The sequence below is a fragment of the Anabrus simplex genome, chromosome 1 (genome assembly GCF_040414725.1).
Source record: "Anabrus simplex isolate iqAnaSimp1 chromosome 1, ASM4041472v1, whole genome shotgun sequence".
NCBI classification, from domain to species: Eukaryota; Metazoa; Arthropoda; class Insecta; order Orthoptera; family Tettigoniidae; genus Anabrus; species Anabrus simplex.
In genome coordinates this window covers 1,319,292,819-1,319,314,941 of record NC_090265.1, presented here as the reverse complement: position 1 = coordinate 1,319,314,941, position 22,123 = coordinate 1,319,292,819, and the positions used below count along the sequence as shown (strand labels likewise).

At 38.7% G+C, this 22,123-nt stretch overlaps 1 protein-coding gene across 1 annotated transcript in view; it reads left to right on the top strand.

Annotated features, from left to right (window-relative positions):
* The window catches only part of LOC136858300 (unconventional myosin-VI), a 384,418-nt gene that overhangs the window by 148,015 nt on the left and 214,280 nt on the right, over positions 1–22,123 (top strand). The window contains exon 10 of the mRNA XM_067137739.2: positions 15,182–15,346. Coding sequence (XP_066993840.2) covers positions 15,182–15,346 — 165 coding nt within the window. The remainder of the gene's footprint in view (positions 1–15,181; positions 15,347–22,123) is intronic.

Sequence of the window (22,123 nt, the reverse complement as noted above, 5' to 3'; positions counted from 1 at the left end):
TTAACCCTCCTGATTTCTTTAGCCGTTAATCATCTAGCAATGATTAATTCTTCCCTAGAACTTTCAGTTTTTTGTTGCTGGTCATTCGACCAAGCTTTATACTGGCGTAGTATTGCTATATCACACTTTTTATTCCACCATGCATGTTTTCTTTGTTTCTTAATGGGAGAAACTTCTTCTGCTAAGGTTTTTAATTTGTTAACAGTGGTCCCTAAGTTGTCACTTAAAAGCGTTATGGATTTCTCAAAGTGTACTGGATTAGTAATGACTGAACTGGGATCATACATTCTTTTCCTAATAATTTTTGCAGTTTATTTATTCCTTTTAGGAGTTAATTTGATTTTAATCTTTGAGATGTAATGATCAGAATCAACATTGACACCATGAAGAACCTTTACATTATAAATTTCTTTATGAAATTTACAGTCCATGGCCACATGATATACTTACCTAACTTAACATTAGGACATTTACAAGTTATTTATTTATTTATGCCATTTTCTATTAAACCTTGTCATCTCCAAAATTAGCCCACGGTTAATACAAAATTCAGTTAACCGTTCACCTTTCTTGTTTGCCAATTTATGTGCTGGCCATCGCCCCAGCACTACACAAAATCTCCTCTCATGTCCAATCTTTATTTTGAAATCTCCAAGTAAAATTTTAATATCAGTATCCAGTATATTTGTTACCAATTGGTCAAGTTCATCCCAAAATTGATCCGTTCCCTCCTTGTCAGTTCTGTTTTCTTCATTTGTTGGTGCATGAACATTTATCAACGTGTATATCTTGTTTTTCACTCTAATCGTTAACAATTCTACTCGTGGGGAATTTGAGGAAAAATCAATAATGGAATCTAGAATTCTGTCGTATACCAAGAAACCAACTCCGAACTGAGGAACATTCATCATAACTCTTTCACCTGGAGGTCCTTTATAGAGACGATACCCATCTGATTCAATTGGGTTCTGATCAGTATTACATAATTCTTGAAGAGCTGTGATCACAATTTTGTGTTGATCCAAAATGTCAATTAGATGCTTTAAGCTACCAACCTTCATCAATGAATTGATATTTAATGTTTCCAAATATGAGAGTTTTCCTGGCTCATTGAACTTAAGTACATTCTTAGTTTGATTAGTCTGCATGATTGTTCGTTATGTCTCTAGGCACTCCAACTTTCCTTAATCTTCTATCTGACACCCCACCACACCCGAATGGTGTCTTTGCTTGGATGATTATATATAATAGCTGTTCAAACCGGTGGATTCTTTCAATAGAAGACTTCCCATACTAGGTTGATTGTCTGATCAATGATCAAGAGCCTGACCATGGTCAGGGTTTATAATTCAGGATCTAATCTGGAAAGGTGATGAATGAAATATGATATGATGACAAATAAGATTCTGGAGAGTGTTTGGTCTGCGAGAGCTATTTTATTTCACTCAAGTCTGCCAGTAAACCAGTAAGGACCTCCCTATCCACCACCTGGGACGTGCCACGTCGGAGTATCACCTCTTCCCTGATACAACACCGCAGTAGGTTTGTGGCTCTGTAACCTTTACTTACAATCCTTCTAAATTCTCTAATGAAGACATTTCCATATGTCAGCACCATGGTACTCAGAGTGATCTCCATGAGGTTATATCATGCCATCTACAAAGTAATTGAAACTGAGAGGACTTTTCCTCTTGGTGAATTTTTACAACCTGATTTTTCACCCTGTTTACCATTATACCATTGTCTGCTGTCCATCTCACAACATTGTTGAGGTATTTCTGCAGTCACTCACAAACTTGTAACATTTATTTCTCTTCCTTATCTTACAATTTGTTTTATGTTCCACCTACACAGATAGGTCTTATGGCAACATACACATTTCTCTATACAGTGTAACATCATCTGCAAAAAGCAAGATCTAAGATGTTCTTTAATCATATAATTCATACATAAGAAAACATAAAGGTCCATTAATACTGCCTTGAGGAGCTCCCTTAAACATATAATTCATATATAAGAAAACATAAAGGTCTATTAATATTGCCTTGAGGAGCTCTCTTAAACATTACACAATCAGAAAATGTTTCATCTACTCCTCTAATTCTCTGAGTTTTATTAACTAGATATTTAGCCACCCATTTGGACAATTGTTTGTCTAGCGCTTAGAAGGCAGAATTTAATATATTAAAACCCATAACAGGTTGTCCACGAGTGGAATTTAATATATTAAATGGTCAGAAATCCAGAGTTACCAGCATATGTAATAAAAAAAACTCAACAGATGGCAGTGAACAACACTTATAGGTCTGGCTGAAAGGGGAATCCTCAAATAGAGTTGCTTTTATCTCCCTGCTAGCTTTTTATGAGCTGTGAGAGGCTATCTTGTTCAGTCAAGCATGTGTATTAAGTTTACCAGACGGGATTTTTACTATTTATAGAGCTATTTTGCGATGTGCTTAGTCAGAAGGCTTCAATTTTGGACTTCACAGATGTAGATGAAAGGGATTTTTCATTTGAATAGTCTGAAGACACCCCAAAAACATCAAACTGCCTAATATCTGTAGAGATGAGCCTTACACCTAGAATTTTATGTTCCTCATCCTTAGATTTTTTTAATCGTTGCACTGACACAGATAGGTCTTATGTTGACGAACGGGTAGGAAAGGGATAGCAGTAGAAAGGAAGCAACTGTGGCCATAGTTAAGGTAAGCCCCAGCATTTGCCTGATGTAAAAATGGGAAAACATGGAAAACCATCTTCATGGCTACCAACAGTAGGGTTCGAACCAACAATATTCGGAATGCTAGTTGATAGCTACGTGACCCAAACTGCGTGGCCACTTGCTCAGTTTCATAACTTTTTTCATACCTTACAAATTCTTCTTTCACCAGTATGATTACTCCCCTTCCTACCATTCCTATCCTCTCTCTATGACAAGCACTGCAATTCCGTAAGAAAATTTTTGCGTCCATTAAATCACTTCTGAGCCATGAATCAACTCCTACTACAACATTTAGTACCAGTAAATATACAGGGTGTCCTTCAAAATTGTTTCCAATATTTACAGATGAGGCAGCACGCAACAAACAAAGGAGAAAGGTCCTATAATTATTGGTCACAAAACCAGTATCTTCAGAGTTATCGTCTGCTACCACTATCATTAATGATCACCATGTCTTTGATCTACTCTTCACAACATGTGCTTGATGTGATTGCATCCATTGCAATGCAGCCTTTCACCCTATGTTGCATGGAATAGCACATTCGTTGGAACACCCGTCGCTGTTGCTGTTGAGGTTCCAATCAGTCCTCGGGCATTGACAAACAGACAGGCCTACCTACAGAACTTGTGCACATATCTGGGATCATGTCTTGCTACTACATGCTAGTGCTGCTGTTAGAATAAAATATATTCTCATAACTTTCTGAGGATGTATATAGTTTTGACTTCTTTATAACAAAATTGTCCATCTTCAAAAAAGTCACAAATATGGTACAAAATGAGGAACTCATAATCCTGTAACAGTCTTCCCAACACTTCAACTTAAATATAGCACATCTTTCAACCACAGTACAACCAAACAATTGCGAACATGCTGTGCCAGGTTCCCTTGGACATTGTTGTTTCCAGGAACTGAGATACAAAAGCTGACATGATGTTGTAAGTTTGCAACTGCTTCTGGCCATGTCTCCCGTTATCTTGGTGGTCAGGTTCCACTCTCCTACAGAGTAATCCCTTGCTAATTGCCCTCCTCCTCATCTCTGAGGCGTCTACAGGGGAATATCTGTGTGCATCACAATCCCGAGTGCTTTCCTTTCATTCAAGCTCCTTCAAGTAGTACAGACATGGAGAATTATGTATGGCTGTACTGAGCCTTGCTAGTAGATTCTTTCTCACTACATTAATTTTAACATTTCAGCGTAAGTTCTTAATTTGTTCATACTGTACGTAAAATGACAGCCAGTCATTTTGAGGAGTGCCAGGCCCACCTGGGACCCCCTACCCCACTGATGAGGTGCTGGAATTTTGTCCCAAAGGGGTTCATTTACGTGCCAGTAAATCTACCGACACGAGGCTGACATCTTTGAGCACCTTCAAATAACACAGGACTGGGGAACATATAATGTGTTTCTGCCCTGAGAGAAAACAATATAGAACATATATGTATGTACGAAAATTAGCCTTTCCAAGACTAAATTGATATCTGTAGGTAAGAAATCTATAACTGAATGTCAGGTTGGGAATATGAATTTAGAACAGGTAGATAATATCAGGTATTAGGATGTGTGTTCTCCTAGGATGGTAATATAATAAGTGAAATTGAATACAGGTGCAGCAAAGCTAATGCAGTGAGTTCATAGTTGCGATCAAAAGTATTCTGTAAGAAGAAAGTCAGCTCCTGGACAAAACTATTTTTACACCGGTCAGTTTTTAGACCATCTTTTCTTTATGGGAATGATATCTGAGTATACACAGGATATCTTAATCATGAGTTAGAAGTAACAGACATAAAAGTAGTGAGGTTGATTGCTGGTACAAACAGGTGGGAACAATGGCAGGAGAGTACTTGGAATGAGGAGATAAAAGATCAGTGAGGAATGAACTCAATGGATGAAGCTGTATGCATAAACCAGCGTCAATAGTACACTCATGGGAGATGAATGGAGAATAGGTTACCCAGGAGTATAATGAACTCTGTTATGGAGGGTAAGAGAAGTACAAGAAGAACAAGACGATGATGGTTTGACTCAGTTTCTAATGACTTAAAGATAAGGGGTGTAGCACTAAACAAGGCCACAAAACTAGTTACAAACAGAGGATTGTGGCAGCAGTTAGTAAATTCACTGAGCTTGAAGATTGAAAACTGAAAGGCATAACAGTCTATTATGAAGTAAGTATGTATGTATTGTACCAGTAAAAGAGCCCGACTTTAAGATTTTAATTTTAACGTAAGCATGATATAGGTCTCAGGGCGAAAATGGATGGACACTAGCTAGGGCTTGGTACAGGAGGCAGGGTCCTATCTACAAGAAAATTTTTAATCAGATTGAATAAGAGTTTATTCATTAAATGCATATCAAATTGCACATCACCTCATTGTAGATAGGGGTTGTCTTCAACATCGTCCTTTTAATGGTCCGGGTCTCCAGCTCACCGGGCCGAACAGGCTGGAACACGTTCCGGAAGATGCCAAATACCCCGTTAAGATGAGGCCGGAACACCCAGGTTGGTCGTGTATGAGTAAGTCTCGAACTTCCGAATGTCTCTGATGATGTCGCAGGTAATCACTCATCACCTAAGTCCAATGTGGCTGATAGACTCAATGTCCACAAAGACTTCGAAAATGTGTTCTTCGTCACTCGCAGAATTTACAAGTCAAAGTTCATAAAGAGCTTGAATAATTGGTTTCTCACCACTGGCGAAATTACAAGTCACTGTTCATAAAGACTTAAAAGAAGTCATTCCTTAACACTCGTGAAAATGACAAGTCCATGTTCATAAAGACTTTGAATAATTTCGGAGTTTATCACTGGCAGAGATTGCGAGTCAATGTCCACAAAGTCTTTGAATAAATCTAGAGTTCATCACTGGCAAAAATTACAAGTCAATGTCTGTAAAGACTTTGAATAATCACTGGTGAAAATCACAAGTCAATGTCCATAAAGACTTTGAATGATTTTAGAGTTCATCACTGGCAAAAGTTACACGTCAATGTCCACAAAGACTTTGAATAATTTTAGAGTTCATCACTGGCAAAAATTACAAGTCAATGTCTGTAAAGACTTTGAATAATCACTGGTGAAAATCACAAGTCAATGTCCATAAAGACTTTGAATGATTTTAGAGTTCATCACTGGCAAAAATTGCAAGTCACTGTTTATAAAGACTTAGAATAATTTGTTCCTTAACACTCGCAAATATTACAAGTCCATGTTCATAAAGACTTCGAATAATTTTAGAGTTCATCACTGATAAAAATATAAAGACTTAGAATAAGTTGTTCCTTAACACACACAGATATTACAAGTCCATGTTCAGAAAGACTTTGAATAATTTTAGAGTTCATGCGTGCACAATTGATAAGTCCCATATGACCGTGATGGTTTAAGTTCCGCATGAAGACTGTCACTACTCGAAGATAGCTTCTGACAACTACGGCAGCGTGTAGAGCCAGGCTGAATACTCAGCTGTGACTGACTGATCAGGCTAAAGTGAGCCCTCCTTATATTCAGTTTGGGGGCTTCTACGTCATCATATAGCGTGATCCCCTGAAGCTGGTTATCTCATAAATCCCTCGACGGATTTACTTGAGATTCACGCTTTGCGACGTTTATGTGATTCCCTTCAAAATGACATGTCGTTCAAGTCGCTACCATAATTATTAGAGGAGTTTTAAAATTTTCTTAATCGAATGTTCATGAAGGTGTGACGCTTGAATCCAGAACATACCAGGTCAGGCCAGCTACACTTGGCGTGTCAGGCGGGTGATCTATCTTGCTCCTGCAGCTACGTCACACACACAGCTGTCCTCGACTCGCTCGCTCGTTCCACCAAATGTAAACAAACCAGGCTTGCTCGGAATATCACGCATGATGATTAAATGCAATTAACTATCAAAAAATACGAATGTACAGGTCGTGCCCAGTACATATCCCTCCCTCTCAGGGAAAAGAAAATACTATGAGGATTTTCTTTTGGTCTCATCTCACTCAAAGTATTTTTTGATCAGGAGCACATTATCCAATAAAGAAATCCAATCAAGAGTCTTCTGTGCTCAACTGGCACAAGACAGAAATGAGATGTCATGTCCATGCCTGAAAAATATTTTTTTCCATAAAATCGCTTAATGACATCTTTAAGCGGAGGAGGGTGGTCGTACTCAAGGACCAGTCGGTCATTCAAGGCACGAGCGTCCAAACATAAACGAAGATTACCATTGGGTTTCCTTACTATGGTGAGCGGATTAATATAGGGCGTAACGCACTTTGAGATAATTCTGTCTGCCTCCATCTGACGAATTAGTGTCCTGATTTCATCCATGTACTTCTCAGGCACCGGGTATGGCTTGCGTTTATAGGGCGAAATACCCTTGACGTTGACGTGGTGTTTAAAATTCTTAATCTCTCCAGGCTTCTCATCGAAGGCGTCCGGATAGGTCTGATAAATTTCTTTCTCTGCCGCTGCTATGTTAGGGTGGTAATCTGGGACTTCAGTTACACTGGAGATGTAGGTGAGAAAATCAGGCCCTTTGTCATTCAAAATTTCATCGATGGGTCCCTCCTCATTTGGATCACCATTTTCCATTGACATGGGTCCCTCTTCTTCTTCTACTTCGGGCTCACCCTCTTCTTTCTGTACCTGGCCGACTGGGGCAGCATCACCAGTCACACCATCGACTTGAGTACGGGGTAAATCAATCCCTTGAAGTCTAAGATCTTCACCGTCTACCAGCTGTAACTCTACAGATCCAATCCTACATAGGTGAATAGTGTTGGCAGAGTAGTCAATGGTAGCCTTATATTTAGACAGAAAGTCTGAACCCAAGATAAGGTTAAATTTCATAGGCAAGACTATCAGAAAGACATGCTCACACACTTCTTCATTGATAGCAAACTCAAGGAAGACTTGCTGCTTACATTTGATATTCTTGTCAGGAATAATGCCCTTGATCTTAACTTGTGCTACCGGCAAAATGAGAATGTTATATCTATCCTTGATTAATGTTATCAATTTGTCAGAGATTAGGGAAACTTGTACTCCCGAGTCCACTACTTGAAATTCCCCAATGGTAATACTGATTATCGGTAAACTTCGTTGGACATGTTGACGAATGGGTAATTCGTTTTCAAATACTAAGTCATCATCGATGTGCCAATAATTTATTATATCTACATGGAATGACCCTACCTGCTCATTTTCAGGCAATCTTATTTCCGAAAAAAGTTTTTTTTTTTTTTTTGCAACAGCACCTGTGGGCTCTGGATTTTGACCAAAGGTGTTGTTTCTTTTACGGTATTCTTGGTATTCAAGAGAAGTCACTCCAGGTTGATGACCCTCTTATTTCTTCTGATGGAGGTATTCCTGAGTTTCCTTCCATCGTTGGTGCAAGTCAGAATTGTTTGAGTCTCTACGCTCTCCTTGCTTTCTCTCTTGTTTTAACCAGGTAGGTTTGGTTTGGTACGGTGTCTGGCCATGGTATGGGCATCTCCTAAACCCTCTATACCGCGGAGGTGAAGATTGCGTATCTCTCTCTTCCCTTCTATCTGCTCGTTCAGGACCTTGTCACGGTTGTTCAGAAGTATTAACCTGAACTGGATGGGCGGCTACGTCCTTACTCTTGCTCGGTTTCAAAGTACCCTGCGCATGAGCAGTGTCAAGACGTCGTAATATGGCATGTAATTGATCCATGTTCTTAATGTTCACTGCTATTAAGATCTCTTGAACGTGAGAAGGATACTGTAATGTAATGACCTGTATGAGTTCCTTCTCAGGCAAAGGAGGGTCTAAGTACTGCATCTTCTTCAACTGAGATAATAAAAAATCTGCGTATCGAGAGGTGTTAATGGAGGTGTTATACCTTCTCGAATATAGTTGAAGTTTGATAAGGTGTTAAGTTTCTGCATTCCAAAAACATTCAATTAAAGCCTTCTCAAAGTCAGAGTATGTCTTGAAATTAGATTTGAATACGGAGAACCAGGAAAGAGCCTTGCCTTCTAATAATCGGGCAACTGTTCTTAGCTTTCTATCTTCACTAATCTTGTGCTCTTGAAAATATTCCGCTACATTGATCAGAAACTCTTTAGCCATATAATCTTCTTTACCGGAGAATTTAGGAGGTTTTTACTCTTTGATTTTAACGATAGTCGTCTGGTATGATGTTTCTCCGACACCCTCTATTGAACTATGAGTAGGTCTGGACGTATCTCGAGATTCAAGATTAACAGCTTTAGTGACTAGTTGTTCAAGATTATTCTTGACATCCCCCAACTGGAGTTGGACTATTCCTTCAACTTGTTTGACATAATTCTTTAATTCAGTTTTAAGTTCACCAACATCTTTGCAAATACGACTAATTTGAGTGGTCGTATTATCGGCTTGCTGAGTGAACGTTTGTCAAACTCGCCCTGCTTAGCTTTTAATAAAGCAACTTCGTTTCCAACTCTGGAAATGTCATTCTTAACCATGTCCCTAAGAGTATCCTGGACAGAAACAATTTTAGCCTGCATTTGCGAGAGCTGACCATGTGACTCCTGAAATTCGGCCTTGAAATCCTCAATGTCCTGCGAAAGCTGTTGGACTGAAGGAAGAACCTTCTTCAAATCCTCCTTAACGATTTCTATGACTTGGTCTTTAACCGTTTTTCTCATCTCCTCAACGTTACGAGTAAGCTGAGAATTAATTTCTGTGAATCGGTCATCAATTTTCTTAATTGGACTCAGAGAATCTTTCTTCTATCTTAACACTTGCTTGATCAAAACGAGATTCTAAGTTCGCATTCATTTCAGTAAAGCGCTTATCTAACCTGGCAACAGCTTCAGTTAATCGCCTATCCAGGTTGGCATTTGATTCTGTTAATTTACTTAAACGCTTATTTAAGTTGCTATAATTAGCTTTAGCTTCGGCATTTGCTTCGACATTTGCCTGGGCTAAGTTATTCAAATGTTGGTCTACATTGGCAAGATTAGCATTAGTTTGAACATTAGTCTCAGCTAAGCTAGAAAGATTGCTGTTATTTTCAGCGAGACGTTGCTCTAAATTAACATTAGCCTCAGCTATGCTAGAAAGATTACTATTAGTTTCGGCGAGGCGTCGCTCTAAGTTAGCACATGTTGCAGTAAGCCTAGTCTCTAAATTGGTGTTAACATTCATATTAAGCCTAAGGGCTTCAGTTGCTGCGAGTATATTATCCATATTTATGGTGATTTTAATACCTCAAAATGTGACACTTAGAAATTTTCAATCATAAATTGAAATATCAGTGGCTTTAAAAGTTCAAAAGCACTCAGTTCCGCATATATCAGCCCATAGAAATCAACCATATGACAAGAACACATAAAACACAAATTATTTGCCATGTCCAGGGCATAAGTTTCACTTTGCAAGTACAAAACACCATGTCCAGGGTGTTGTGATCGTCTATTAATTGCTAGCACTGTCAACCTAGCTATCGTGCCCCAACATGTAGGGTGCCACGTATATTACCCTCCTCTCTGTACCAGTAAAAGAGCCTGACTTTAAGATTTTAATTTTAACGTAAGCATGAAATAGTTCTCAGGGCGAAACTGGATGGACACTAGCTAGGGCTTGGTACAGGAGGCAGGGTCCTATCTACAAGAAAAATTTTAATCAGATTGAATAAGAGTTTATTTATGAAATGCATATCAAATTGCACATCACCTCATTGTAGATAGGGGTTGTCTTCAACATCGTCCTTTTAATGGTCCGGGTCTCCAGCTCACCGGGCTGAACAGGCTGGAACACGTTCCGGAAGATGCCAAATACTCCGTTAAGATGAGGCCGGAACACCCAGGTTGGTCGTGTATGAGTAAGTATAAGTTAAAAACTTCATTTTCCCGTATTGAACTGAGATTCACAATTAGAATTACAGGAAGGTTCAACCTTTTCAATACAAAATGTGTTGTACAGGTGTTCACAACATATTATTTATTATATTATTAGTAGCGGTTTCGACGCTTAATGCGTCATCATCAGCGTCGAAACTGGTACTAATAATATAATAAATAATATGTTGTGAACACCTGTACAACACATTTTGTATTGAAAAGGTTGAACCTTTCTGTAATTCTAATTATGAGTAACTCTCGAACTTCAGATGTTCTGGATGATCTTTGATGGTCTCTGACGATGTCGCAGGTAATCACTCATCACCTAAGTCCAATGTGGCTGATAGACTCAATGTCCACAAAGACTTCAAAAATGTGTTCTTCGTCACTCGCAGAATTTACAAGTCAAAGTTTATAAAGACCTTAAATAATTGGTTTCTCACCACTGGCGAAATTACAAGTCACTGTTCATAAAGACTTAAAAAAATTCGTTCCTTAACACTCGCGAAAATGACAAGTCCATGTTCATAAAGACTTTGAATAATTTTAGAGTTTATCACTGGCAGAGATTGCAAGTCAATGTCCACGAAGACTTTGAATAAATCTAGAGTTCATCACTGGCGAAAATTACAAGTCAATGTCTGTAAAGACTTTGAATAATCACTGGTGAAAATCACAAGTCAATGTCCATAAAGACTTTGAATGATTTTAGAGTTCATCACTGGCAAAAGTTACACGTCAATGTCCACAAAGACTTTGAATAATTTTAGAGTTCATCACTGGCAAAAATTACAAGTCAATGTCTGTAAAGACTTTGAATAATCACTGGCGAAAATCACAAGTCAATGTCCATAAAGACTTTGAATGATTTTAGAGTTCATCACTGGCAAAAATTGCAAGTCACTGTTTATAAAGACTTAGAATAATTTGTTCCTTAACACTCGCAAATATTACAAGTCCATGTTCATAAAGACTTTGAATAATTTTAGAGTTCATCACTGATAAAAATATAAAGACTTAGAATAAGTTGTTCCTTAACACTCACAGATATTACAAGTCCATGTTCAGAAAGACTTTGAATAATTTTAGAGTTCACGCGTGCACAATTGATAAGTCCCATATGGCCGTGATGGTTTAAGTTCCACATGAAGACTGTCACTACTCGAAGATAGCTTCTGACGACTACAGCAGCGTGTAGAGCCAGGCTGAATACTCAGCTGTGACTGACTGATCAGGCTAAAGTGAGCCCTCCTTATATTCAGTTTGGGGGCTTCTACGTCATCATATAGCGTGATCCCCTGAAGCTGGTTATCTCATAAATCCCTCGACGGATTTACTTGAGATTCATGCTTTGCGACGTTTATGTGATTCCCTTCAAAATGACATGTCGTTCAAGTCGCTACCATAATTATTAGAGGAGTTTTAAAACTTTCTTAATCGAATGTTCGTGAAGCTACGTCACACACACAGCTGTCCTCGACTCGCTCGCTCGTTCCACCGAATGTAAACAAACCAGGCTTGCTCGGAATGTTACGCATGATGATTAAATGCAATTAACTATCAAAAAATACGAATGTACAGGTCATTACCGGTAATGTATGTATGTATGTATGGATGGATGGATGGATGGATGGATGGATGGATGGATGGATGGATGGATGGATGGATGGATGGATGTGTGGATGTATGTATGGATGTATTTATGTATGTATAGTGATGTGCTTGAGCCTGGTTCGAGTTGCTTGAATAGATGACGTCAGAGTTCGAATAAGATCAAGATAAGCTTTGCTCGAGCTTTTGTGCATGCGTAACCTACCAGCTTGCTCTTACTAACACCCAGGGAATTTGAAAAGAATGTTTAAGAGTATTATGCTGCACAGTACCAGTTTGTCCTCTGTTTACTGTTAATTCCATGTCTTTTGTATATAGTATCATTTCAATCAGTATCTGTATATTGGAGACAGTCAGAAGTAGTATTTGTGCGATGATTCATTACAAATGCCTCCATCAGAATAAACGAATTGTCTACTAAAATGTGTTGCTTGGGCCATATAAATATAGAAAATGTAAAACAAAGTATATTCTTAATATTACAAGTATCGAAATAGTTACATATTTGAATGGTTATAAGACTACAAATTTATGGTATTTCCTCTTCAGTTGTTGACACATTTGTCATTAGTTCATGAGGATCATCTATACTACTACTAAACATGAGATGGTGTCTGTTTTGTTTGTTCTGGACAGGCTTGACTACTGCTGGACCGATTAACCTGAAATTTGGTAAGGTTTTAGCTTAAAATCCCGAGTCACGGAAGGGATACTTTTGATTTTGATATATTTCACACTATCAGATAGTTAACATTACTGCGTAATAATATTTATATATCTGTTTGTGTACACGATTGATCAGATATTAATCCTTCAAATTCTCCTGTATGAGCAAAAAGTATAATTATTTCCCAAGGAGGGGATTCAATCCCCGCAACATTTAGGACAGAAAGAGCACCTCACCTGCCGTGCTACACAGCTCCTTAGCTGCCCAAAGCATAACAATGTAAGAATAATATTACCGTACTCATAATGTTGCGTCAAACTTACAGTTGTTACAAGATACACAAGTACTACCTCGGGAGGAAATACTTCCGTTAATACACGAGAAATATTACGGATACATGCTTTGTCCTTTTTATAGCTTATTATCATAATCTAAAACTTCTAATTTAATGAGCAGTCTTTATTTCCCACAAGATATACATCAATGGCTGAATGTAGTAATATATGACAGCACGCACCTTCGTTATCAATATCATACACACACCTGCATGAGTGGTGCTTCACTTCATATGATGTTATACTTATCTGCATGTTCGCACTGTAGCCCGAGTCAGACTCCACCTTCAGTCATGTGACTGCTCGAGCTTGCTTCGAACAGGCTCAAACCTGCTCGAACACGGGTATTGTTTGCCCATCACTAATAATATACACAGTATTTGAAGCAAGCAGGCCGAGATTGCACATTGCACACATGCTTGGTGGCAGAGGGGTGAATGCATCAGTCAAATGTTAAAAATAAAGCCCTGTATGTTGGTACCTATTCCTGCTTGCTTTACTTTGTTGACACCAATGAGAAAACTTCCACCTTTTCCATACCCTCCTCCTCCTTCCTTTCTACTTTCCCCAACATCTGACTCAACCTAATTCCTGGATAACACTCTACCCTTGGTACCTTTCCTCCACACATCTTCCCTGCATACCTAAGAATGGAGTCCCCATAACCAGAGCTTCAACCCACCCACCTCATTTCATCCTATCTCCTGCTGGTTGCCCCTATCTTTCCTGATGGCTGCAAAACCTAATTCTTCCTCCCTTTCTTCCATTTCATGACCCTGCTCCACCTCCTTTTTCATCCTCCATATTTCCCTTTCCTACCTTTTCCTTACCTTCTACCTCTGCTCTTTCCTGCAACTCCATACTGTTCCTCATCTTCCTTCCACTGTTCTACTGCAGTGATTCATATCAATTTCTCTCTGATACCTGTTCTAAATTCTGAGACTTCTTGGCCCTCAATTTCCTTCCCTTTAAAACATTAGCCCACCTGTTTACTACATCTTGCCTGTTTCTGTCCCCTCCCTCTTGTATACCTGTATATTATTTGAAGGAGACCTACCTTCATTCCTGTCCTCTGTGAAAAACCCTCATTATCTCCCTCAAACTCTCCAACTCTTCCCTCAACTCTTTAATGCCCACTCACACCCACAGTCCCTACACGTACATTCCAAAGCCATTCTTCTTCACACAAAAATGAAAAATTAACAAAAATAAAATAACCATTCTTTGAACAACAGAAATCAAAAGAAATAAATACTGTCCAGGCTATTATGCAAGGTTTACATGACTATAAAATAAGCAATATACTAACTAATAAACTAACTACATTATAATACTACAGAGGCATCATATTATTATTATTATTATTATTATTATTATTATTATTATTATTATTATTATTATTATTATTATTATTATTATTATTATTATTATTATTATTATTATTATTATTATTATTATTATTATTATTATTATTATTATTATTATTATTATTATTATTATTATTATTATTATTATTATTATTATTATTATTATTATTATTATTATTATTATTATCATCATCATCCTACTACATGCTAACAGAAATGAAAACTGTCATTAATTACTGTACTGAATATTAAAAGGAATGTACACAAGATTAGGCCTAAAGCAAGTAAGATACTGTCTAATAAAATAATTACCAGTACACTACAATTCTAAACTGCACTTAAGAGGATCTTAATTTCAAAATGTTAATGGAAATAATTGAAATAATGTAAATGAGTACAAAGAAAACAGAATGGGTTGACTAAAGTAGGACCAGTTAATGCACTCAATATTTTGGGATAAGTTCTGAGGACAGTCATATTTTCAGCTTTCTTAGCTTACATTTTGACATCTGCAAGAGAAATTGTCATTTAAGGTCATTGCTAGGAAAGTAGTTCTTATAAATAATGATTAAGGTGTGTTCTTACAGTATTTTGAAATTTTCATTAGCTTATATTACTGTTTATTTTTTTTTCAGAATTCTTTACTGTGAATGGTTTTGAACAATTCTGCATTAATTTTGCAAATGAGAAACTACAACAGTTCTTCAATGCAAGAATTCTTCAGGAAGAACAAGAGCTTTACATGGAGGAAAACTTGGTGGTACCAAAGACAGAATTCTATGACAACCAGGACTGTATACGTAAGTTTATAATTAAACAATTTTTTTAGCAAAACTTATCTAATGTCTTGAATATTATTGGCAAGAATTTTCCACAGGGTGTTGGATGTCCTCTCATATGAAAGATTTTTATTATCAACCAGGTGTCATTCTAGGATCCACATGTCTGAAATTTATTCCATTATAAAACAGAATCTGACAAAATACAGTAAATTAAGTAAACTTGAAATTCTTCAATTTACTTCTATTTTAAAATTTGTTTTATATAATAATTATTTTAGTTTTAACAACACTATATACCAACAAAATGATCTAGCAATGAAATCACCAGCCTCAGGAATTTTAGCTGAAATCTACCTTGATAATTTAGAACATACCAAAATTTTAACAGTAATATTTTCAAGAACACTCAATTTTGGCCCAAATATGAAGATGATGCTATAGTTATAATGGGTGAGAACTTAGGTGACACTACCATCACCCTTTCAAACTTAAACACACTTGGTCCTTATATCAAACTAGCTGTAGTACCTGGCGTTGCTTGGATAGTTTTTGAAAGTTAACTTGAAGATTTGTATAACCAGTTAGTTAAGTATGAAGTGAATATTTATAGAATTCCATTTTGAGATGTTGATTGATATTTTATGACCTATCATGGAGTTTTAGGGTTATTTAGATGTGTTTGATTTCAAGTTTTAGATTACTTAATTATCAAGTAAAATTTTGTCCTTTTGGAAGCTCATATTATCTGGAAAGTATATGATCCTTTAAAAAAAAAAAAAAGAATACTATGTGTATTTACCAGTCATGCTACAGATATGATGTTTACGATTTCACCTGGTTTTTTTTTTTTTTGCTAGTTACTTTATGTCACACCGACACAGATAGGTCTTATGGCGACGATGGGACAGCAAAGGGCTAGGAGTGGGAAGGAAGTGTCCGTGGCCTTAATTAAGGTACAGCCCCAGCATTTGCCTGGTGTGAAAATGGGAAACCACGGAAAACCATCTACAGGGCTGCCGATAGTGGGGTTCGAACCTACTATCTCCCGAATACTGGATACTGGCCGCACTTAAGTGACTGCAGCTATCGAGCTCGGTCACCTGTCTTTGAGACTGTTACCAATCAGCCTTGTGACCCCAAAAGCAGTTGATTCAACTGTAATCTTGGTCATTTTAGACTATTCACTTTTAAGCCCCTCTCAGCCTCCCGTCTCAATGGAGGCTTAATGTGGACTTAAACAGTATCCAGAGCATCACAATTAGTCTCAGCGACACATAAACAATGGATTCCACATTAATATATATGTGTTTTCCCATTATTTTTAAATGTCATCCCCTCCCATTGCAGGCCCCGCGGTGTAGGGTAGCGTGCCTGACACTTACCCGGAGGTCTGAGTTAGATTCCCGGCCAGGTCAGGGATTTTTACCTGGATCTGAGGGCTGTTTCGAGGTCCACTCAGCCTTCGTGATTACAATTGATGAGCTATCTGATGGTGAAATTGTGGCCCTGGTCTAGAAAGCCAAGAATAAAGGCCGAGATGATTTATTGTGCTGACCACATGACACCTCGTAATCTGCGCGCCTTTGGGCTGAACAGTGGTTGCTTGGTGGGCCAAGGCCCTTCAGAGCTGTAGTGTCATGGAGTTAGGTTAGGTTATCCTCTCCCATTCCCCACTTCCAGCGGTATGTTTTATCTCCATAGTCATTTTTTCCAGATAGTAAGTCATATGTGTACCAAGTTTCATTGGGAGCTATTTTGGAACATACCCACACACATCCATAATCTGGGATATTTTGACATTCATTTTCACCCCCTTTACGCCTACATACTGATTGCAGCTGAAGTGACTTAACCATCCAGAGTGTCACAGTTCAACTCAGCGACCTCACAAAACAATGTATTTCACAATTATATAAGTCATTTTCGTTTATTCTTATACTTCACCTGCACCCCGAGGAGCGCTAGGGGTGTTTTACCCCAAAAGTATGTTTTTCAGCTAGTATGTTATATGTGTACCAATTTTGTATGGGGGTTGTGCTGGAAGAAACATACATACATCTGTAATTTCAGTTGTTTAGGACATTTCTTCACCCGTTCTCATCCCCCTGTCGATTGGAGATAAACTTTGTTTTAAATGGCATCGAGGGTGTCACAGTTCATCTCAGCGACCCCAAAAACAATGGATTTGACACAAATATCGGTCGTTTTTGATTATGTTTACATTTCACCCGTACCTCAGGGGTCCATGGGTCTCTTATTCCCACAGTACTTTTTCCACATAGTAAGTCATATTTTTATCAATTTTGGTTGACAGGTACAATGGAATACACATACATTCATAATCTTGGTTATTTTGGGCATTTTATTTTTTCACCCTTTCTCTCCTCTTGGACTTAAAAAAATCCGGAGTATCACTATTCATCTCAGCGACCCCAAAAACATTTCATCGACACTATTTTTTATTATGTTTATGTCTCACTCCCCTTCGCCCCTACACCAAAGAGGGCTGAACTTGGACTTTAAAAACTTCAGAGTGTTCTATTTACCCCAGCAATCCCGAAACCTGTGGATTTGAAAAAATTTTTATTTTTATCTCACCCACTCCCCCCATCCTAAGGTGTAAAAAATTCATCTCACCGACACCAAAAACTATGGATTTGAGACTATTTTTTATTATTTTTATATCTCACTCCTCCCTCACCCCCATCCCAAAGGGGCCTGAACATGGACTTTAAAAAATCCACAATGTCACCATTCATCTCAGCGACCCCGGAAACTGTGGATTCGAAACTATTTTCAATTATTTTTATATCTCATACCTACATTGGCCCCACCCCAAAGGGGGGCTGAAGTTGGACTTTTAAAAAATCCGCAGTGTCACTATTCATCTCAGTGACCCCCAAAACTATGGATTCGACACTATTTTCAATTATTTCTATATCTCACTGCAACCTCATCCCCCAACCCAAAAGGGAGTCAAACTTGGACTTTAAAAAAAATCCGGAATTTAACCTTCACGTCAGCGACTTCAAACACTATGAATTTGACACTATTTTTTATTATTTTATATCTCTCTCACCGTGACGCCCCCCACCCTAAAGGCAGATAAACTTGGACTTTAAAGAATTCCGAAGTGGCACTATTCATCCCAGCGAACCCGAAAAGTGTGGATACGGTGCTAATTTCAATTATTTTTGTACCTGATTCCCCCCTCGCTCCCCCCCCCCCCCCCCTCACAAAGGTGGATGAACTTGACTTCAAAAAAATCCAGATTATCACTATTCATCTCAGCGACTCCAAAAAGTATGGATTCAACACTATTTTTGATCATTTCTATATCTCACTCCCACCAGCACCCCCCACCCCAAAAGAGGCTGAACTTGGACTTCAAAAAACCAGATTGTCATTATTCATCTCAGCGACCCCGAAAAGTATGGCTTCAACCCCATTTTCGATTATTTTTATATCACATACCTCCCTTGCCGCCCGTCCCAAAGGTGGCTGAAGTTGGACTTTAAAAAAATCCGGATTGTCAATATTCCTATCAATGATCCTAAACACTGAGAATTCAATGCTATTTTTGATTATTTTTATATTTCACTGCCCCCTCGTCCCCTATATCCCCCTCACCACCCACCCCTAAGGGGGCTGAACTTGGACTTAAAACATTCTAGATTTTCACTATTCATGTCAGTATCCCCGAAAAGTATGGATTTGAACTCATTTTCAATTTTATATCTCATTCCCCCCTCGCCCCCATCCCAAAGGTGGCTGAACTTAGACATTTAAAATATCCAGATTGTCAATATTCTTCTCAGTGACCCTGAAAACTTATGGATTCGACACTGTTTTTGATTATTTTTATATTTCACACCCGCTCGCCCCCACCCCAAAGGGTCTGAACTTGGAATCTTTAAAAATTCTGGAGTGTCACTATTCATCTCAGCGACCCCAAAAAGTATGGATTTGACACTATTTTGGATTATTTTTATGTCACCCCCACCGGAAAGGGGGCTGAACATGAATTTTTTTAAAAAGTCCTAAGCATCACTATTCATTTTAGTGACCTGGAAAAGTATGATTTCGACACTATTTTCGATTATGTTTGTAACCGGTTTTCGGTGGTTAGACGATACACAGTTAAAAGGGAGGAAAATAAATCAACTTACACCGCACCTTGAAACCTTGACACACAATAAACATCAGATGAGCACACAAATAAACCAGGTTGGACAACGTGATGACTATAAACGTAGAATGGGGGCTGGGAAACCTACCAAAGGCCATAGAGATGCGAAAATTTCGGGTTTCCAGAAAAATCAACGGCGATCTCTTGTTTTCAAATTATTATTTTCTGAAACAAACATTACAAGGTAACTTCCTAACAAATTCAGCTATCCACACAATCCAGATACACAATTTACGAATACAAGATTAGAGGTTGTTTGACAAGAGCCTTGCTATTAGGCCAAGAGGTTAACCAAATATATCTCAGCATAATCCAAGTTCTACAATACGATTCTGAAGGTAAGAAGGAACACAAGTTACAAATACAATTTAGAATGAAAGAAAATGTGCTTTCTAAAGCATCTGAGGAATAGAGTGGCGAGTAGGGCAAACTCCTATGTGATAACACCAGCGAACATTAAATGTAAACTAAAACGGGACTGAAATCAACCGTGCTTACCCCAAGGTAGCACTTCCTGGGAGCAAGGATACGCCGACGTGCGTCAAAATGGCTGGACTGATGAGAGAACCAAAGACCATGAAATCTTGCCTCCCTCACTTAAAAAGGGAAGTCTGGCCTTGGTGCGATTACCGAGTGACCAATCAGAGCACAGGAGCTTGCCTATTGCCACCCATATCCACCAATCATAACTCTTTACCCAGTCGCGATGTTTTGACTAAGTTCCAGAACATAAACAGACACTAATCACGAACTTTCCACCTTCCAGAATTAATAAGGACATATTTCTAGAATCGACAACCGATAGGGAAAGTTCGCGTCACAACCTTTCTGGACTGTTCCAGCTATTACAGAGCAATAATTTACAATCTAGTAGTTACTTAAGTGGATAAAGGGAGTACAAATAAAATATACTACAATAATATTTTACACCATACAGGTTAGGTAGCTAAATGGAATATGAATAAAATATTCTACCACAACATTCCACATCATACAGTGAATATTCCTTAAAAAAGGTTTACAAATAAAATATTCTACAACAACTTTCCACATCATTGAGATTCTACACAGGTCTCAATTTTATATGTCACTCCCCCTCGCCCCCCTCACAAAAGGGAGCTTAACTTGGACTTTTAAAAAATCTGGAGTGTCACTGTTCATCTCAGTGACACTGTAAAGTATGGATTTGACACTGTTTATGACATTTTTATTTTATTTTTGATTATTTGTACATTACACCTCCTCGACTTCCACCCCAAAGGGGCTAAATTTGGATTTTAAAAAAATCTGGAGTGTCAGCATTTGTCTCAGTGACCTCAAAAAGTATGGATTTGACCCTATTTCCGATTATTTTTATATGTTACTCCCCCCTCGGTCCCCACCCGAAAGGGAGATGAACTTGGATTTTTAAAAAATCCAAAGTGTCATTATTCATCTCAGCGACCCAGAAAAGTATGGTTTCGACACTATTTTCAGTTATTTTTATATGTCACTCCCCCCTCGCCCCCCACCCAGAAAGGGCTGAACTTGGACTTTTAAAACATCCGGAGTGTCACTATTCATCTCAGCAACCCCAAAAAGTATGGCTTCAACACTGTTTATGATAATTTTGATATATTACTCCCCCCTCGCCCCTACCCCAAAGGGGGCAGACCTTGGAATTTTAAAAAATCCAGAGTGTCACTAATAATCTCAGCGACCCCAAAAAGTAGAGATTTGATACTATTTTTTGAATATTTTTATATATCACCCCCCTCACCCCTAAGGGTACTTGGGGTGTCATACCCCCATGCGGTTTGTCTCCTGACACTGTCATAAGTGTACAAAGTTTGGTTGAAATCGCTGCAGTGGTTTAGGAGAAGATGTAATACATACACACTTACATACATACAATGGCATTTATACACTGACTGACAGTGACAATGCAACATCAAGGAGGAGTGGTTCGAAAGGGATGAAAGTTGGGGAAAAAATAGAGACGGCACGGACGAATAATTGATGTTTATTTCAAACCGATATGCAGGTTACACAATGCGCACGGCATCGACTCAGTAGGATGTAGGACCACAGCGAGCGGCGAGGCACGCAGAAACACGTCGAGGTACAGAGTCAATAAGAGTGCGGATGGTGTCCTGAGGGATGGTTCTCCATTCTCTGTCAACCATTTGCCACAGTTGGTCGTCTGTACGAGGCTGGGGCAGAGTTTGCAAACGGCGTCCAATGAGATCCCACACGTGTTCGATTGGTGAGAGATCCGGAGAGTACGCTGGCCACGGAAGCATCTGTACACCTCGTAGAGCCTGTTGGGAGATGCGAGCAGTGTGTGGGCGGGCATTATCCTGCTGAAACAGAGCATTGGGCAGCCCCTGAAGGTACGGGAGTGCCACCGGCCGCAGCACATGCTGCACGTAGCGGTGGGCATTTAATGTGCCTTGAATACGCACTAGAGGTGACGTGGAATCATACGCAATAGTGCCCCAAACCATGATGCCGCGTTGTCTAGCAGTAGGGCGCTCCACAGTTACTGCCGGATTTGACCTTTCTCCACGCCGACGCCACACTCGTCTGCGGTGACTATCACTGACAGAACAGAAGCGTGACTCATC